General features: G+C 42.0%; 1 protein-coding gene across 2 annotated transcripts in view; it reads left to right on the top strand.

Annotated features, from left to right (window-relative positions):
- The window catches only part of STK39 (serine/threonine kinase 39), a 329,969-nt gene that overhangs the window by 182,815 nt on the left and 128,131 nt on the right, over window positions 1–19,023 (top strand). For both annotated transcript variants that reach the window (XM_055397331.2, XM_055397329.2), the window contains exons 11-12: window positions 11,829–11,951; window positions 12,050–12,079. In XM_055397331.2, coding sequence (XP_055253306.1) covers window positions 11,829–11,951; window positions 12,050–12,079 — 153 coding nt within the window. The remainder of the gene's footprint in view (window positions 1–11,828; window positions 11,952–12,049; window positions 12,080–19,023) is intronic.

Genomic DNA, 19,023 nt, shown 5'->3' with positions numbered 1-19,023 from the left:
CTGTTTCTGTTTCATTTGGAGACATTAACATGTTCCATTACCAGAGCCCAGTGGATGCTCTTGTTGGCACTGCTCTTCTGCTAGCTGGTTTGCCTTTTATTTGTTAATACCCCTGTGAGGCTGCTGGATTTAGTGTATCAGTCAGGCTTCAACCAGAGAAATGGAACCAGGAAGGTATATAAAGAGATTTATTGCAAGAAATTGTCTGACATAATTAAGGAGAGAAGCCTATAGGGTTGAAGGGTAGGAAGGGCAGGCCGCAACTCTTGGGCATGGCCAAAGCTGTTGTCCACAGGCTTTGCAATTTCTTCTTCAGAGAAGCCCTAGCTCAACTCTTCAGGCCTATCAACTGGTTGAATCAGGCCCACGCAGATTGTCAAGGTATAATTTCCCTGCGGTTAAAGACAATTATGGACTTTGATTATGTCTGCTGTGTTCTCACAGCACTGCTCCATGAGTGTTTGATTGAATAACTGTGGATGGTCGCATAGCCACGTCGACACCTAAACCCGACCATCACCGTGTCTCTGCTGCTTGTCACAGTTCTGTTGGTTTTCACGGTCCGTTCTGCCGCCTGCCTGGAGCAGGATGCTGTTAGCTGTGTGCTCTTCTTTCTCATTCCCCTGCCTCCTTCCGCTGCAATTAAGCTACCTTGGTGACTCACTGCTGTATCCAGAGCATCTTCGGCTCTGCTCCACTGCCAAACATTTATTCTCCCTTTTTACCTTTTGGTTTTGTATGATGTGTATTTCCTCATCTATGTTATTTGTCTCACCAGGACAGAACGTTGCCGTTGTTTTCTTCATTAGCTAAAATCACAGATCAGCTTGGCACCCATTCCAGCAGGAGCTTTCGTGCTCAAAGACAATAGTTGCAAAATTGGATGCTGCTTTCTTGGCTTCTAGCTGTTCTCATTGTTCTTTGTCACCCTTTCTTGGGGAAATGCCATATTGGAGGTTTGATAGGACTAAAACAGAACAAGAAATCTAATTACTTTTTGTTTTGTGCTGCTTCTTCAGAATAGCTCCCTTCCTGCTTCCAGAACATTCTCTCTCACAGCATTGCCCTTTCAAGTTGGATTTCTGCCCATTTCAAGTTACAAAGTTCCATTATCTGAAAAGCAACATTTATCAGACTTGACTCTTTCACGTTAGAAAATGTTAAAACATTATAAGGAAGTTGCTATATGTGTGTCCTTCACTGATCTAGCTTAGTGTTTCTAATTGTTATTATTGAATTATGAGAGTCTCTGTTTCTCTAGAATTTCTTCCAATTGCCTATACAACATTTTAATATTCTCATTCCTTTATTCTCCTTTTACATTCTGGAAAAATGGAATGCCAGATTTTAGCAGAACTAGGTAAACATTGAATTCCAAGAGACCAAAAAAAAGTTAATGCAGATCACTGGCAAAAGGGCCAAGATTTAGCTGGAGCCACTTATCTATAATTGATAGAAATGGAGTTTTTACTTCTTGGTATTTTAATAAGTAATAACATGGTCAAACAGAAAATAAATGAAAGTATAAATTAAAATCTGAGTGTTTAGATGCCCAGAAAATCCATAGTCAGAAAATACTGACTAAGAAGCAAAGCATGGTAGAGCATGTTATTTGTCATGGGAAAGGGTATCAAATGGCTTCCCCAGTGGCTCAGTGGTAAAGAATCCACCTGCCAATGCAGGAGACATGAGTTCAATCCCTGGGTTGGGAAGATCCCCCGGAGGAAGACATGGCACCCCAGTCCAGTATTCTCGCTGGGAAAATTCCACGGATAGAGGAGCCTGGTCGGCTGCAGTCCATAGGGGTTCATAGAGTCAGACACGACTGAGCACGCACATGCCACACACACACAGGATATCAAATATGACTTACGAGTTTTTAAAGACTTCCTGACCGTAACAAAATGGAAATGAAATTCCATAAATAACCTCATCAATGTCCTTATTCTGATCCTTATTATATCTCTAGCAGCTTCAGACAATAAGTCATTTTAATAAGCTTCTGTGGGTCAGGGGTTCAGAGAAGTCTTAGCAGGCTGGTTTCTGGTCACGTGCAGCTGCAGTCAGGTGCTCAAGCCCTCTCTCCATGGGTTCTTTCTGGCCTGCCTGGCAGCATGGAGGCCTCAGGGCTCTCTGCGTTATACTGCTTATACAGTGACTGCAGCATCCTCTGCTTGTATTCCACTGCGCTAGGTGGAAACCACATTACCTTCTCTGATACTTAATTCTGTTGGTTATGGGCAAGGCAAAGACCCACGCAGGTGTAAGAAGAGGGCACTGGACTCCATCTCTTGATCGTGGGGCTGGAAAGATTCCGGAAGAACACTTGGATCAGGAGCTGTTATTATGGGCATCTTTGGGGAAAAAAAAGAAAAACCTGCCCTGCCCTGGTCTACCCTCTGGCCACAATAATCCACATATCTCCCACATACAAAATATACTCTTGGGTTTCTAAGGCTCTCCGGAAGTCGCGTCCTGTTACGGCTTCAGGCTCAGGCCCAGAGTCAAGGGCCTGCCCCGGTCATCTTCCTGACACACAGCCAGAACAAAGCAGGAGGGCAGGCCTCTTAAAGGCCTTCACCAGAGTGGGAAAACCAGAGGCCCCGGACCCATGACAGATGTGAGATTCGGCCAGTTGCCAGTTGCCTATTCCTCTACCAGTGTTCTGTTTGTCCCTTGGTTCCATGCTCTGGGCTCGTGCTTCTACTTTTTAAGTAACCCTTCCTTCTTCTTAAGAAGGAGTCAACATTTGCAGCTGAGCAGCCTTCTCAGACTGTCTCCTACCCCTAAAAGTTTTGGGATCTGAATGCTGTTTTCATTTTGTACTCTCTGTTATAGGCGAACCTGGCAGTAATTTCACAGTACAAGTATCTATCTGTAAAACTGCTTTGCCTACCTTGGAGTCCTTGACACTGACAGAGCACACCCTTAAGATTCTCAGAAGTCTTACTGTGTAATGCAGAGGTTCTATAAGGTCTGCTGTTAAGATCTTTCGAAATCCTGATGTATGTGTATATGCATATGTGTTCTGTTGTGTCCAGCCCTGTGACCCCATGGACTGTAGTCTGCCAGGCTTCTCTGTCCATGAAAGTTTTCAGGCAAGAATACTGGAATGGGTTGCCCTTTCCTTCTCCAGGGATCGAACCCATGTCTCCTGCATCTCCTGCATTGGCAGGTGGATTCTTCACTGCTGCACCACCTGGGAAGCTTAGAAAGCCTTAGGTCTGTTTAAAAGCATTCAGGAAGCACCACCTTAGGTCTTTCTAAAGTCTTAACAGAGTGTCACTGGTCACAGCCTGAATTTGATCTTTGCTCTGAAGCCAGGGCTGGGTTTGAGACTTGCTGGATGTCTGGAGAGGCTGTGGATGAGGAACTGGTTTGTATTTAACAGTGTGTCCTTTCGCTCATCTCTCAGTTCATGATTTATCACAGGCAGCAAGCAGAACCCAGGTGTCCCTTGAAACCCTCTGCCTGGAAATGTCTTCCAGGATGTCTGTGGTAGACATCAGCGTTGCCACACTCTGTCACTGCACACCAGGGTCCTCTCATCCTCTGGCATCCAGTAATACGCGTCTCACTTTCCTTTAAGCTCTCACTGACGGCCTTCTTAAAACGACAGTCCTTTCTTCATCTTCTGTTATCTTGCGTGTCAGGAATTCCAGAAGGGCTTGTTCTGACTGTGGTCAGAGGGGAAGCACTTTTGCTGGTACCCCAGGCACCAAGGAAGCCAGTCTGACTGCCCCTGGGCTCCTGGGATTGTTGTCTCTTTAAGTTGCCTAGTTTGGGTGTGGCTGCTGCTGCTGCTGCTAAGTCACTTCAGTCGTGTCCAACTCTGTGTGACCCCACAGACAGCAGCCCACCAGGCTACCCCGTCCCTGGGATTCTCCAGGCAAGAACACTGGAGTGGGTTGCCATTTCCTTCTCCATGGGTGTGGCTAGTGATATGCTAATAATGCCAGGAACCATTGCCACTGCTGCTTTTCTTTCTGGCCATGGTCACCCTCAAGTCCCCGTACGTCTGCTCTGCTCTCAGGAATCCAGATTCAATCATCTCCCTTACCCCACAGCCACTGGAAAGCCTCTGTGCTGCTCCACTGTCTGAATTCCAAGCCCCCTGACTTGGTGGATCACAGAGGGTGCCTGTCACAGGCCAGATTTGTCCCACAGAAGCATCAGTTTTTAGACTGTGCAGAAGTTTGCTTTCACCTGACGTAAACATGTTAACATTTAAAACAAAAAAGTCAGGAGCATTCACATAAAAACCCAAGGTATCCACTTCTCTGGAAGAATCAGAAATTCTGGCAACACTGGCTACCTTCCCGTGGCAGCCGTCTCCTTATGCTGGGCACTCCCTCCGGGGGTGGGGCAGGCCCTGTCCAGACCACCCGACTCCCTACTGGGTCTGCTTTTCATGCCCTGCCTGGTTCCAGCAGGCCTTCAGATTGGCCATTCTTACTGTACAGGTTCTCCACACTGCTTTCCTGCTGTGTTCTTAGCTGCTTCCTCAAACCCAACCCCTAGACCAACCCCAGTACCTCATGACGCAGCCCCAGTAGTTCTTCCCTTCCCACTGGGTGGAAGAAGGTCTTTACTTCCTCTGCCTGGTGAGCTCGACAGGTAGTCATCCTCTCTCCTGGGTTCTCACAGCATTCATATCTTGTTTATATAGCATTCACATTTTGTTGAAATTATCAGCCTAAATGTCTGTCCATCTCTCTGGAATGTGGACTACTCCAAGGTGAAAGCTTTGATTTTATTCATCTTTTGTCTAGAACTTGTCACCAGGTGTGTATTAAATAAGACTTTGTTGGCCGAGTGAGAAAATGAGTGATTCTTTAAAAGGCTAAGGGCTGCTCTCTGCCCTGCAGGAGCGTACAGTGTGGCATGTCACCTGTTATATGTAACGCAGAGGAGAGTGATATAAAGGTGCAGGCAAAATACCAGTTGGGAGAATTGGCCAGCCCGTCTTAAGTTAGAAGAAAAGAAGGAAGTAGAAATTTTAAAAGGGCAGATCAGGCTGAGATATATATGTGATATAAAAAGTAGAGTTGTGAAGTTATTTAATTTGTATAAAACTGGATTGTGGGTGTCTGATTGAATATGGTGGGAAGGAAGTCTTGGAAAACTAATTTGGGGCAAGGTTATGGAGAGACTGAACTCATTCTGTAGGCTATAGTAAGCTCTCGTTTTTTTCTTTTGGAGAGAGTTCTAGTCTATGACTCATGGCAATATGAAGGATAAAATAGTAAGAGTTTAGAGGCCAGAAGATGAATTAGCAGTTTGTTTTAATAGGAGAGACAAGAGGTCAACGTTGAAGGGGACCTGTGATTTAGCACAGTGGCAGCTGAGGAGGTAAAATTTGCAGAATATAGTGTTTGATAGATTTGGGTTGTGAGAAAGATGAAGTGTAGTCACGATAATAGCACCTGTCATGTCTTGGGTGTTTATGAGCCAGGCGTCATGTTAGGAACCTTAAATGACTGTGCCCTTTGGTCAAAATGACAGGGGTAGGGAAGTTTGGGAGGGAGGTGTTTTTTTTTGTAAGTCAAATGGAATTTTATTTTAAATTTGTCTTGTTATCCAGTGAATGCCCCATGCAGAAACTTTGTATACAAACATATGCATACAAATGCATAGTAGAAATGATACTGTGTGTATTAGAAGGTACAGGCAGAAATGTCCACTAGGCCAGTAGTTCTGCATCTTTCATGTTTTACTTTTCCCAAATATCCTATTGGATAATCAAGGTTCCAAATTGTTATAAATAAAGTGAATATTATTTTTTCCATGACATTGAAATTTAACATTGATCTGTTGTCATACTAATAATTACAGAAAGTTCGAGGACCTCACTTCATGCTTTAACTAGAAGGATCTTTTTTTCTATTTAGCAGGAAAGTCAATCACAGGTAAAATTTATGATCCCGTTTGTAAAGTTTATCATGTATTCCTAAATATAAAGGAGTCTTGAAAGTATTGTGATACTTTATTTTCCAAATCTAAAATTAGAAAAAAAAAAGAGTTTTCTGGTCAGTTTGAACTTATGAACACTTATAGAAATAGATGAAATAAAATATCTACTTATAATAGTTTGTTAGTATAATATATATAACTTAAACAATTTATATAAAATATTTCATTTAGGAATACGCAGTTTTCCTTTCTTACTTTGTATCAACAGTATTACCTAGGCTTTGACTTTCAGTATTAGCAATAACCATTGAAAAACTAGTTTTTTTTGCATCGTGTAAAACAGTTTTTCAGAGGATACCCTTTTCACTTCTGTCTGCATTAAAAGAAAAAAAAATACCGCCCTCTGTTTCCTCATGATGCTTTCATAAGAAATGTTATCCCAAGCCATAGGTGTCAGTTTGAGAAATATTAAGATAGTTTTCTACATCTCCCTCCTTCCAGTAAAGTAGATTACTAATGTTTGGTACGTAAAAATCAATTAGTGTGTTGCTTTTAAAGGTGAAATGTGAGAGGCTTGTATAATAAAATTGAGGTATTTGCCATCGTAAATGAAAGTAGTTATTCTCAGGAATTATTACTAAATTCATGTGAACTACTAAATTCACGTGAAATGTCATCAAATTTTACGTTTCCATGAGCTGAGTCTTTTAGTCAGTCAGTCAGTTCAGTCGCTCAGTCGTGTCTGACTCTTTGCGACCCCATGAATCACAGCACTTTTGATCAGTGGTGTGCGTGTAAACCTTGAGAACTCCTGTTTTGACCTTAAATGGGGAGTTCAGTGCCTAATTTGTACTATTTTCCAGTTTCCTTTGTGTAAATACTCCTATGATATGCTAAGTCGCTTCAGTCGTGTCCAGCTGTTTGCGACCCTATGGACTGTAGCCCACCAGACTCCTCTCTCCATGGGATTCTCCAGGCAAAAATAGTGGCATGGGTTGCGATTTCCTTCTCCAATGCGTGAAAGTGAGAAGTGAAAGTGAAGTTGCTCAGTCGTGTCCGACTATTAGTGACCCCATGGACTGCAGCCTACCAGCATGAGTTGCCATTTCCTTCTCCAGGGCATATTCTTGACACAGGGATTGAACCCCAGTCCCCTGTATTAGCAGGCAGATTCTTTACACCTGGGATGGACTTAAATTGGTTAATATGTTTCAAGTGCACAGTCACTTTTGTTACATGTGTAACAGCTGGTATCAAGGGCTGGAGAGACAGACGAGACGAACAGTGGGCAAGGCACTTCTCCAACCGGAGTGACCTTGTGAATCACCCAAGAGTTTGCAAAAAGGAAGATTCTCATTTAGTTGGTGTGGGGTGGGGCCCAAGATTCAGCCTTTCTGCATAATGCTGTGGCTGCTCGTCTGGGGACGAGTGGCAAGGTTGCAGCCGGACTGCTGTGTCAGCTAGGAGTGCCACTGATGGCTCCAGGCGTGTGCCTCTGCTCCATTGGCTCGGGCTGAGCCCTCAGCTTTCCTCTAGGTGTGGGTTGGCCAGGAGCGGGCATGAGGGCATCGGGGGCCAACACCTGCAGCATCAAGAGCGTCAGCTGTGGCCTCCAGGCTTTCTATGATATGGGAGAAGCCAGGAGGGACTGATGGGAGAGGCGGAAGCGGATGGAGGGCCTGAGAGCACAGGGAGGCCAGGCAGTAGGCATGGGATGGAGGTGCCGGGGAGCTGGTGGGCACAGGGCCCAGTGTCGGAGTATAAGCTATGGGTATACACTTGGTGAGTTTAATTTTAATTTTTGATGATTCAGAAGGCTTTTTTGTTTGCTTGGCCTTGCCTCAGGGACATTATAAATAACGGTTGATTAGAAGCACGTTTTCTACGTCTGGTTAGTAGAATGCCTGCTAAGAGAAAAGTCCCCGAGTGTTGCTTTCTGCCACGCTCAGAGTGTTCTTGGTGTGTGAATGTGAGATGAGTTCTGGGTTGAGGCTGCAGTGGGGCAGGCAGTTTGTCCAGCCAGTGGTGGGGAAGTGGGATACACAGTTCCCAGGGACAGGAAAATCATCCCAAGGAGACCCCCAAGCCCCACTCCTGGGAGGGGTCAACGTGCACCGTGAGCAGCTGGCCAGCGTCCTGGAAGAAAGAGCACGCAGACAGACCCAGATGAAGGGGGTTTCTTTGGGCCACATTCATCCTTAACTCAGGACTTTGTTAGAGAAACACACCTCCGTTCCTAGCATTTAACGGAGAAGGCAACGGCACGCCACTCCAGTACTCTTGCCTAGAAAATCCCATGGACGGAGGAGCCTGGTGGGCTGCAGTCCGTGGGGTCGCTACGAGTCAGACACGACTGAGCGACTTCACTTTCACTTCTCACTTTCACACGTTGGAGAAGGAAATGGCAACCCACTCCAGTGTTCTTGCCTGGAGAGTCCCAGGGACGGGGGAGCCTGGTGGGCTGCCGTCTATGGGGTCGCACAGAGTCGGACACGACTGAAGCGACTTAGCAGCAACCCTTGTGCAGAAAGTGCTTCCAGTGGCTTTCTTGTATGCTCCTGTACACATGCTTCCTCCTGTTTCTATGTCTGGGGCCAGGTGGCGACTTGAGATACTGTATGGAGGTCCTGGGTCCTGGTATTTAAAGAAAGCTCCTGTTCCGAGCAGCAACCCTGGGAAGATGAGTCAGGCCGGCTCCAGGGACTGTTTCCCTTGTTGCTGCCATTCCCTCTCCCTAGCCAGTCTGTCCTAGCTCTGCTTCTGACACCAACTTGATGGCCACAAGAACTGACCTGGGAGCTACACTCTTGTTCCCTCTGTCTGGTGGAGCCTGACTTATTTTTTTGTGGGAATTAGAACTTCATTTCTTTAATGGATTTTCATAAAAATACTCTTTTGAGAAAGAGAAAATAATATCACTTTCCTTCCCAGAGGTTCAGTATAAATAGAACTGCTCGATTGTATTTTATTCCCAGTTTGGGGAATGAATGTTATTGCATGTAAAGTCTTGTCTAACCTCCCTGTTGCCAACTCTGACCTGAGGAGTTTGTGAGCTTATGAATACCTCTAGCTATGACCTAAATTGAGCTCATTTCTCTGAGAATCATTGGGTTATTTTTTAAACCCCTGACAGAGGAAAAATTTCTTTCAGTCACCTCTTGGCTTTACTAAGTGAGTGGGCCATTTAATAGAATAAGAACGATGTAACTGGCATGCAAGCATTGTTCTAAAGGTGAGTAACCTCCATTCTCATCATTGTAAGGAATGGGGCGAGATAGAAGCTTTTACACATTTTGTTTTTTGAAGCATCTGTTTTGTAGATTATTCTTCAGTTCCTTAATAAATTTAAAAAAACCCTGTTTGTTTAAACTATGTGAAACTTAGTTGCCTTAACTCTAAGATGCCTATGACCTCCAAGTTTCCTGTCATCCTTACAAACTCCCTACAAGGATGTAACTTTGTAAAATTGCTTTCTGGTCTGTTCCTTAGAGGTCAGTGTCATATAACTACACTATGAAACCTGGGTTTCAAATTATGCTGTGAGTTTCTTTCCTTTCCAGTAAACCGAGATAACATCCTTAAGGAACACATTTGCGTTCTTATTCTTGCTGCACTTATACGAACATTTAATGCTACATAGATTTTTTTAATTGTTCTCTGTCCTAATTTCTACATTCCATTTGTTTAATCACTATTTATTGCTTAAAGGCCAACACCACCATTTCTTTCAGTATCCGAGGCTATAATCGTAGATATTTTGCTTTATCTTTCTCTCTTCCAGCAAATAAAACCAAGAGGAGGGAGACAGGCTTCTAAAATGAAATAAAAACTGGCTATTTTATTGTCTGTAGTTGGATGCCTCTTGTAGAAACAAAATGGACAGATTTTCTAAATGTAGAATGAGAGGGAAAAGAACATCAACTGAATTTTAGGGTGGGAAGCTGCACACTCTGGCTGCTTTCAGAGAGATTTCCATGGTATGCTCTTTTAAATGAGCATGTGAATGTTAGTAATCATCAACCATGCTTAGGTTTTAATCTGAACGAAGGTAGGGTATTTTTCTGTTTATGATCCACAATTTTACTTGTCTTCTCACTTCTTAGTTAATAGTATGTTTTGTAGTAGATGTGGCTTTAAATGCTTTCTTTTAACGTAGTCATTAACAGATTTTCCTCTGTTGCTCTCATCATGATTAGTGTTGCTAAGAAAATAATTAATTTTACTGTATACGTCAACAGAAAATTTTCTCGTTATCCCTTTCTTTGATATAGCTTTAAAATGAGCAATCTGTTCTAAAAATCCTGAAGTGCATTTCAGCATCTTTTCTGCAGTACTTTGCCAACATCTATAAGCATCATTAAAATCACTATCATTAAATAGGTCTTTCCAATGACTCAGAACACAAGTGGAAAAATATATATGCCAAGCACAGAAGGAGTTTTATTAAATGCTAAGTGTTTTGAAGGTGAATTAGTTAGAAAAAAGTTTTTTTGAAGTGGAGAAAAAAGCTTTTTTAAAAAAATTGAGCATAACCATTTGCGATTATGAGTAAGAACTTTTTGGTAGTTTTTCAAGTTTCCATGTTGCAGCTCAAGACAAAATGATCAGGCTTGCTTGTACAGGATCCACATGGTAATGCCTTCAAATCGAACCCAACCCCAAGTCTGTGTTGTTTATGACTTCACATTGATCCAATGTGTGTAAATGCTTGCTTTACATCTGAAGTCTGGGCTATTTCCCTTGGGACTCATGAACTTCCCACAGTATAAGTGAATAGTTTCTATCACGGAAAATAGTCCTTCCTCATGTCATACTCTTTCAAAGTCTTCCAAGGACATTTTTAGACGGCTGCTTTTTCACAGTTACTATTCAGTGGCATAGAAAGACTTGCATTTGAATGGGCGTTTTCATTTTGACCTTATATCTGTGTGATCTTGGGTCACTTCTGGGCTTTTGTTCTCCCATCTATAAAATGAGGGGATTTGACTAGACAGTCTGCAAAGTTGTTTTTTGTTTTTTGTTTTTTTTTCCACTTGTGGCTTCTCTGAATTGATGGACCACAGGTTGTTATGTTCACTTGCTACATTGCTTAAACACATCTGTTTTTTTAAAGCAAATTACTTTGGTCAGAGGCTCATTATTCTCAGTCATCCTCTCCTTGGAAAAGTTTTGCCTTTTCAAACACAGACACTACGAAAGCATCCCCATATGGGCCACATCTCTATATTTTTGAGCTAATTGCTATCTAGTTTTTATAGATATAATAGATTGTTATCTATTAAGATCATCTGACACAATTGCTGATTAGCTTGCTGTGTTCCTAGCAGTCTCACAGGCCTCAAAAGGGCTATAAGATATGTTAAGAATAATATTGTTTTGTTTTGCTCAAGTAGGTTGAGCAGAATCCTGGGAAAACAAGCATGATGCCAGATTCTGTAAAAGTGCAAGGTGGCAATAGAGGGGTACTTACTTTTGTGATGTAGGTTGTAGATGACAGATGCCTTAGGCTAGCAGCTGCCCAGGTCCCTCACCTTCTCTTAATCAACAGTCTGTTGCTTGCACGCATGCATTTCCTTAAGCAATTTTGAAACCTCCCTTGTGGCCTTTCCTGTGTAGTGATTCATAAAACATGAACTGAAGCCAGAGTGAAAAAAGGGTTTGATCCTTCATGGCTGACATGTGTGGTCCTCTTCCAAAATATTTTGTTCTATACACGTTTAGTAACTCATTTCAAGAAACAGTATCTTTGGATAGAGGATGCGTGTGGGTGGCTGTGTAGTCTTTTGGGGCAATCCTTGCTAGTTACCCCTGAATTCATTACCACTCAGGTTATTTTCAGGGTAGGTGTAGGCTGTGTTCGCAAGCTCTGTTCACTTTCGACTGGGGAAGCTTTGAGTGGATGTCTTTTGATCCAGGTGAGACGAGTTCCAGGGTCGAGCGGTCACCTTCATAAAACCGAAGACGGCGACTGGGAGTGGAGTGACGACGAGATGGATGAGAAAAGTGAAGAAGGGAAAGCAGCCTTTTCTCAAGAGAAGGTAGATCTCCTTGACGATGGCCAGCTGACTTGTGTCAGCTTTATTTTTGTGGTTTTTTGAGTCGTGTATGTATTAATGAATACGTCTTTGTTTTACAGTCACGAAGAGTAAAAGAAGAAAATCCAGAGGTGAGTGTGGTTACTTACTTAGTTCTTTGCCTCCTCTCTCCCCTACACCTCTGCCTGCCAGTATTAAGAGTCTGAGCTGTTTGGGGAGGAACCTTCAGAATTTTGTTTTTGTGGTGTAGGAAAAAAAGAGGCACGTAAACTTGGCAGATCTTCATGCCCCCTGACTTATTGGGTTGGCCAAAAACTTCATTCAGGTTTTTCCATAACATCTTATGGAAAAATCCAAAAGAATATTTTGGCCAATCCAATACTTTGGAGCTGTGTATATTGGGGCAGTTTGCTTTACTCTCTGAACGTCAGCTTCTTCCTCTGTCAAATAGCGGTGCTCACAGTACTTATAAAATTGCTGTGAGACTGATAAAATCATGTAATAAAGCATTCAGTGGGGTTGTTAGCACAAATTAGTTGCTCACTTGATCTTAAATTCTTATGTCACTTTGAAAACAGAGTAGGCATACAGGAAAATTGCTCCTTGATTTTTGGTTTACACATAAAGCAAAATATTCAGATGGTTAGAAATTCTAGGTTGAATTTGTTGGTCTTGATTTTTAAATCTTCTGGGCAACTTAGTAGGCAATACACACTCTTTTATCCTCTTCCCTTTGAGAACTGGTTATCTTTTGATTAACTTTACTTCCTCCACTGGTTAATTATCCTAATGGCTAATGATGACTGTAGTTCAGAGAACTTGCTAATTCTCCTAGAGGAAGTTTGAGCATATTTGCTGCTAAGTCATTTCAGTCGTGTCCGACTCTGTGTGACCCCACAGACAGAAGCCCACCAGGCTCCCGTCCCTGGGGTTCTCCAGGCAAGAACACTGGAGTGGGTTGCCATTTCCTTCTCCAGTGTGTGAAAGTGAAAAGTGAAAGTGAAGTCGCTCAGTCGTGTCCGACCCTTAGCGACCCCACGGACTGCAGCCTACCAGGCTCCTCCATCCATGGGATTTTCTAGGCAAGAGTACTGGAGTGGCTTGCCATTGCCTTCTCCTGAGCATATTTAAATAGCTCCAAATATTTACAAGGCTAGTAATTAATATATTCTCAGTAAGAAAACCGATGACTTTGGGTTACACATGATATCCATTCCAACCCTTTCAATTTAGCAGACATTTCCTTTTAATTAAAAGGAGTAAATCTTATCCTTGTGCTTTAAGTGGAAATAACCAGATGGACCATCTTAGAGCAAGTCAGAGTCACAAGCCATTCTTTCCCCTGTCATCTTCCCCTCCCTCTGTTCTCTTTTCATTCTCATGTCTCATTGACGGGCCTGCCTCCTATCTGCAGCTCTCCTTCAGATCCTGTTTCCCCCTTTATTTATCATGTTAATTAATCTATTTTATACATAAAATATAAGCTCTGGTCAAGGCAGTTACACAGGTGGTGCTGAGTCCCGCAGGAGGACACATTGGCCACACACATATCCTGCCATGTTTTTGGAATGATCTTAACCTGTTGTCATGAACTCTGCCTTCTTGCCCCGTATCTGTTTTATCTAGAGTGAAGTGCCGATCAAGGTTTTTCACCTAAGAGTGTCTCTAAACAAGAAGTGTCAGTTCTCCCTAGAAATAGAACACAGTAACATGGTTCGATAGCATTCTTGACTCAAAAATCATTCATTACAGGTTCACTGAAGGACATCTTCTTTGGGTGGTATTCATTGTAGTCCTGCCTTACTAGTACAGACAGATGGGTACTATCTAGATATCTGTCTAGATATACTATCTAAAAATCTAGCATTTCTTTCTTCACGAGGATTTGTTTACTTTGAGAATATCTTACTATGTGCTTATTGAAATTGCTCTGAAAACTGATCTGTTATTTGAATAATAGCAATATCTTTTTTGGCAAATGTATTGTCTTTATAGCCAGGAAAGAGAGCGGTGTATGGCATGCTGTCAGTTTGTCATTAAACATCCTTGTCAACCTTCTTGAGTGGGATTTTAAGTCTTGGGCACTTCACCGTATCTAGACTCATTTGATTTCCCAGTGGCATCTCTGCTCATACTGGGAACTTGGGCATAATTAAGGAAGTGTATGGATAGGCTTATTTCTGTGAAAGTATACGTTAGTTTGGATGTAAACAGTCCTACTGAACTTTAGAAATCACCAGCTGCACCTGCTGTTACACAGTGTCCACCATTTTTGTTTGTTCCTTTTTTTGTTGTTTGTTCTTTGCTTTTGACAGGGCTGACATTTCAGTGTCATGTGCTGTGTTCATTCTCTCCAGTGATGGTTCCTGTGTCCTTTCAGCTTTTAATTAAACTAGCCCCTGATTTGCCAGTCGTACCAGATTGCTTTTTGGATGTGAAGCAAAAGCTATTTTTTAATCTGTTGCAAAGGAAATTAAAATTGTTGAATATATTCAACAAATATGAGTAAATTATATAAATATAAATGATACCTGTAAATACGTGTAATGAGCATATGATGTGCAGTGTTTTAGTAGGCACTGAGGGATACATCAGTGAGGAAAACAGAGTCCTTGTGAAGCCTCCATTCTGGTGGGAGTAGATAAATTATATCCAGCAGTGTTCATAAATAAGTTATGTGGTTCGTTACAATGGAATAGGAGTAATGGGGAAAAAATCGAATAGGGTAGAGGGTGAGGTATGGTATGGTAGGAGTTTATAATTTTAAATGTGTTGGTCTGGGCAGGCCTTATTGAGAGGGATGTAAAGACTTGTAAAAGGTACGTGAGAATTAAAGAGAAATAACTCTAAGGCACCATTTTATCTTGCTGCCCCTCAGACCCCTGTGACTGTCTTGTTTTTCCAGAGGTTATCAGTTTGCCCTGTTTTCTTCCAGAACTTTTCTTGTTTGTTCACATACAAATATATACCTAAAGAAATCTAGCATATCACTGTAAAAACATTAAGATCATAAAAACTATAAAATTTTACATCTTGCCTTATATCTTGGAAATCCTTTCCACAGTACTTGCTATAGAATTGCCTCTCTATTTTTAACTGCTGAGGGGTATTCCATATCACAATGGTTTATTTAACCATTTCTTTCTTGGTGAGAGCATTGAGGTTGCTATTACAGACTATATTCCATTAACATTTTTTTGTGTATGCATTTTGAGGGGTGCACATATAAATAAAGCATACGTACATTGAATTGTGATGGAGTCTGCTGACTTTGGATTTTTATAGCTGCTATTATCAAAAGCTGTGTCATGCTAAATATCTTGTCATCTATACCTCGATAAAAGTGGACAAAAAAACGCTATATGCAGTCTCAGGCTGTGTACCATTTACCTTTAAACGTCTTTTAGACGGAAAATGCTTAGTCTGTACTAAATGGTACCTTGAAATGCCACTGTGTTTACATGTTAATAGGCTTTTCAGTAATACTTATCATTTAAATTGCAGTTGAGTTGTTTATTGACTATAAGCCACTGGGTGATTGGGATGGTCTTTTATTCACGTTTGTCTTCCCTTAGCATCTAGTAGGCATGCTGTACATTTTTGCATACCCATGTACTGAAAATCAGACACTAAACAAATGTCTGAATACTTCTGTCGTATTTATGAATAGGTGAGAAAGGGGGGAAGAGGCAGAAGACGTTTTATAATCGAGCTGAAGTTTAGAAAAAGTAACCTTAATAGTTCCTATCAGATTGAGATGCTCCAATAGATGAGGGACATTTTAGAAATGCTGGTTTTGTGAGGGACTCTTTGGCTTCCTGGGAAGCATAAGACAGAATGTCCAGTTATTGTATTAATAGCATTAGTTGGAGAAAATCGAGAAGGCTAGGGTGGGGTATTTGCCAAAGGGACATTGGGTAGATGTGCCTGGTACTGGGCAGTATTTGGAGATGAGACTTTCTGGTGTAAACTGTCAAGTTGCAGAGTTACACCACTTGTCTATTGAGATTCACAGCCAAACTCAGTGAGAAACTGGTCCTAGTGTGTCCCTAACCTGGTATTTTAGAAATAACCTGAAAAGTTTTAGTCACCTACTGTTAATTATTAATTTGTAGTAAGTAAATGATTCATATGTTAGGTGACATGAACACGTGATTTGCAATCCTGGCTCCATATCAGAAAAACTGAGAGCTTTAAAAATGCAGATCCCTAGGCCCAGCAATCAGGGAAGGCAATGGCAAGCCACTCCAGTACTCTTGCCTAGAAAATCCCATGGATGGAGGAGCCTGGTAGGCTGCAGTCCATGGGGTCGCTGAGGGTCGGACACGACTGAGCGACTTCGCTTTCACTTTTCACTTTCACACATTGGAGAAGGAAATGGCAACCCACTCCAGTGTTCTTGCCTGGAGAATCCCAGGGACGGGGGAGCCTGGTGGGCTTCCGTCTATGGGGTCACACAGAGTCGGACACGACTGAAGTGACTTAGCAGCAGCAGCAGCAGGCCCAGCAATCAAATTACGATTTGGTGGTTTGGAGTGATGTCCGGGGCAATTCTGATTTTATAAAAAGCTGCTCACGTGATTCTGACATGTGGCTAACTAGCATCAAGGACCACTGACTAGGAAAACCACACCAGCTGCTCTGAATTCAGAAGTCCGACTGGAATCCAGGAGGATTGTGTGCTCCATGTTCCTGAAGATTTGTTTTAAATATCTGCCTATTAGAAGTCTCAGACAAACCTCCCTCCTCCCAAACAACTGTGACACTTCAGAAATCCCTTTGGGAAAGTTGTCCTTATTTCTTAATAATTGAAAGCAATGATGCCAAGTGGGCAGATTTGATGACAGAAGCTCTGTAGGGCCCACAGCAGGTATAGTGAAGAATTTTGTCATAGAGTCTAGGCTAGGTTCATTGTTTCCAAACTCTGATATTTCATTCTGAAGAGAAAATACATTTGGTGTGGATTTAGAGTAAGTGAATTGCACCACAGCTTAGACACCATGTAAAAGCTAAATTCATGTTAAAACTGCCTTTGCTGCTGCTGCTAAGTCGCTTCAGTCATGTCTGACTCTGTGCGACCCCATAGATGGCAGCCCACTAGGCTCACCCATCCCTGGGATTCTCCAGGCAAGAACACTGGAGTGGGTTGCCATTTCCTTCTCCAATGTGTGAAAGTGAAAAGTGAAGTCATTCAGTTGTGCCTGACTCTTAGTGACCCTGTGGACTGCAGCCTACCAGGCTCCTCCGTCCATGGGATTTTCTAGGCAAGAGTACTGGAGTGGCTTGCCATTGCTTTTTAAAATTACTTCTGATGACATTGCATTTTCCAAAAGCCTGTCAGCTCTCATGTTGTTTGTCTTATATCCATTTGTAGTTGGAGGCCAAGATTTTATTTCTCCCTCCAAATTGATTGTACCAAGCCATAGTCATCACAGCTGGCTTTAACTTGATGTTTTTATGATATCACTTCCTAAAAGGTGTTCTTTTTGCAGGTGACTGGCTTTCTAACTAGTTGTGGCTAAAATTAGTCCTCTGTATTTCTGAAAAGAAACCTTTGCTTTGGAGTGATTTTAGGTTGACAGAAAACTTGCAAAGAGAGTTTAGAGTTCTCATCATTCCTCTGTGTTCTTTCACCGTTAGTTTCCTTTGTAGCCTCAGTACGTTTGTCGCAACTAAAAACCATCAGTGATCTTTTGTTTGTCCTTGTTTAGTCGCTGAGTCATGTCAGTGCTGCGTTATTGTCTGCTAAATCTCAGATTTTATTTGAATTTCACTGGTTTATCCACTGACATCCCTTTTCTGTCTCAGGATCCAATCCAGGATAACACATCGCAGTTAGCTATGGCATTGTTAAAAACAGAAAATAAGAAGATTAGACAGAGCGCTATGAAAAATTAGAAAAATGGATGTTGTCACTTTTTTCTGTCCATTCCGAGATCTTTTCCCCTTTCGTTCAGTTCCAGAGGCCTGGCTCCAGGGCTGTGTCCAGTATTAATCTATTATTTTTCTTTCCTCTTCCTATAAAAACACTCATTTTCTCAAATGTCCATCTTAATAGCGAACTGTTTTTTAAAAGCAAAAAAAAAAAAGTCCAATAGACAAATATATATTTTACTGTTAATGAATGACAACTGCTTAATGTGTTAGCTTTCTTGTAAGTTTTGACATTTGAAAATGTTTACCCAGAAGTCATGCCCCAAACTGATAGAATGGGATCTGTGGTGGTGAGCTCTAGCAGACTAGAGTTGGTTGTCAAGGTAGAGATTTTGTGCAGGGACACTCTCTCTCCACCACTCCTATACGTCTCTGAACACTTCGGATACCACTCGGGGCTGGAGACTGGTTTTTTTCCTCACATGCAGGGTTATACCTACTCAGTGAGGCTATGTGGTATGTGTGGGGTTCCAGCCCTCAGTCCAACTAAATAGTTCTCTGTGCCCCTGATGGTCCAGGAGTAAGGGTCAGGGCAGGAGATGGACCTCCCCAGGGGCAAGAGAAGTTGTCACCTGTAGTAAATGCCATTAAGAATTTTCCAGATTACAAACCTTCTTTGACTAAAGGTAGAATATTCTGTAGGTGCTCATGTGGCTTTTGGTTGTATCTCAAACCTTAACTAAGAATGAACTTTTTTACTGGGCTTCCCTGGGAGTCCAGTGGTTAAGACTTTGCCTTCCAATGCAGGGAGTGAGGGTTCAATCCCTGGTCAGGAAGCTGAGATCTCACATGCCTTGGGACCAAAAACCAAAACATTAAAGAAAAAAAAAAAAGAACTTATTTATAAAACAGATACAGACTCACAGACATAGAAAACAAATTTATAATTACCAAAAGTGGCAGGGGGGTTAAATTAGGTTTTGGGATTAGCAGATACACACTAGTATATACAAAATAGATGAACAAGATCCTACTGTGCAGCACAGGGAACTATATTCAATATACTGTAATAAACCATAATGGAGAAGAATATGAGAAAGAGTATATATGTGCAACTGAATCACTTTGCTGTATACCAGAAAATAACACAACATTGTAAATCAACTCTACTTCAATAAATATTTTTTTGAAAATTTAAAGA

The sequence above is a fragment of the Moschus berezovskii genome, chromosome 2, assembly GCF_049115385.1.
Source record: "Moschus berezovskii isolate FMDL1 chromosome 2, NW_MosBer_1.0, whole genome shotgun sequence".
NCBI classification, from domain to species: Eukaryota; Metazoa; Chordata; class Mammalia; order Artiodactyla; family Moschidae; genus Moschus; species Moschus berezovskii.
The sequence above is the reverse complement of the archived record's forward strand: the minus strand, read 5'-3'. Positions and strand labels throughout refer to the sequence as shown.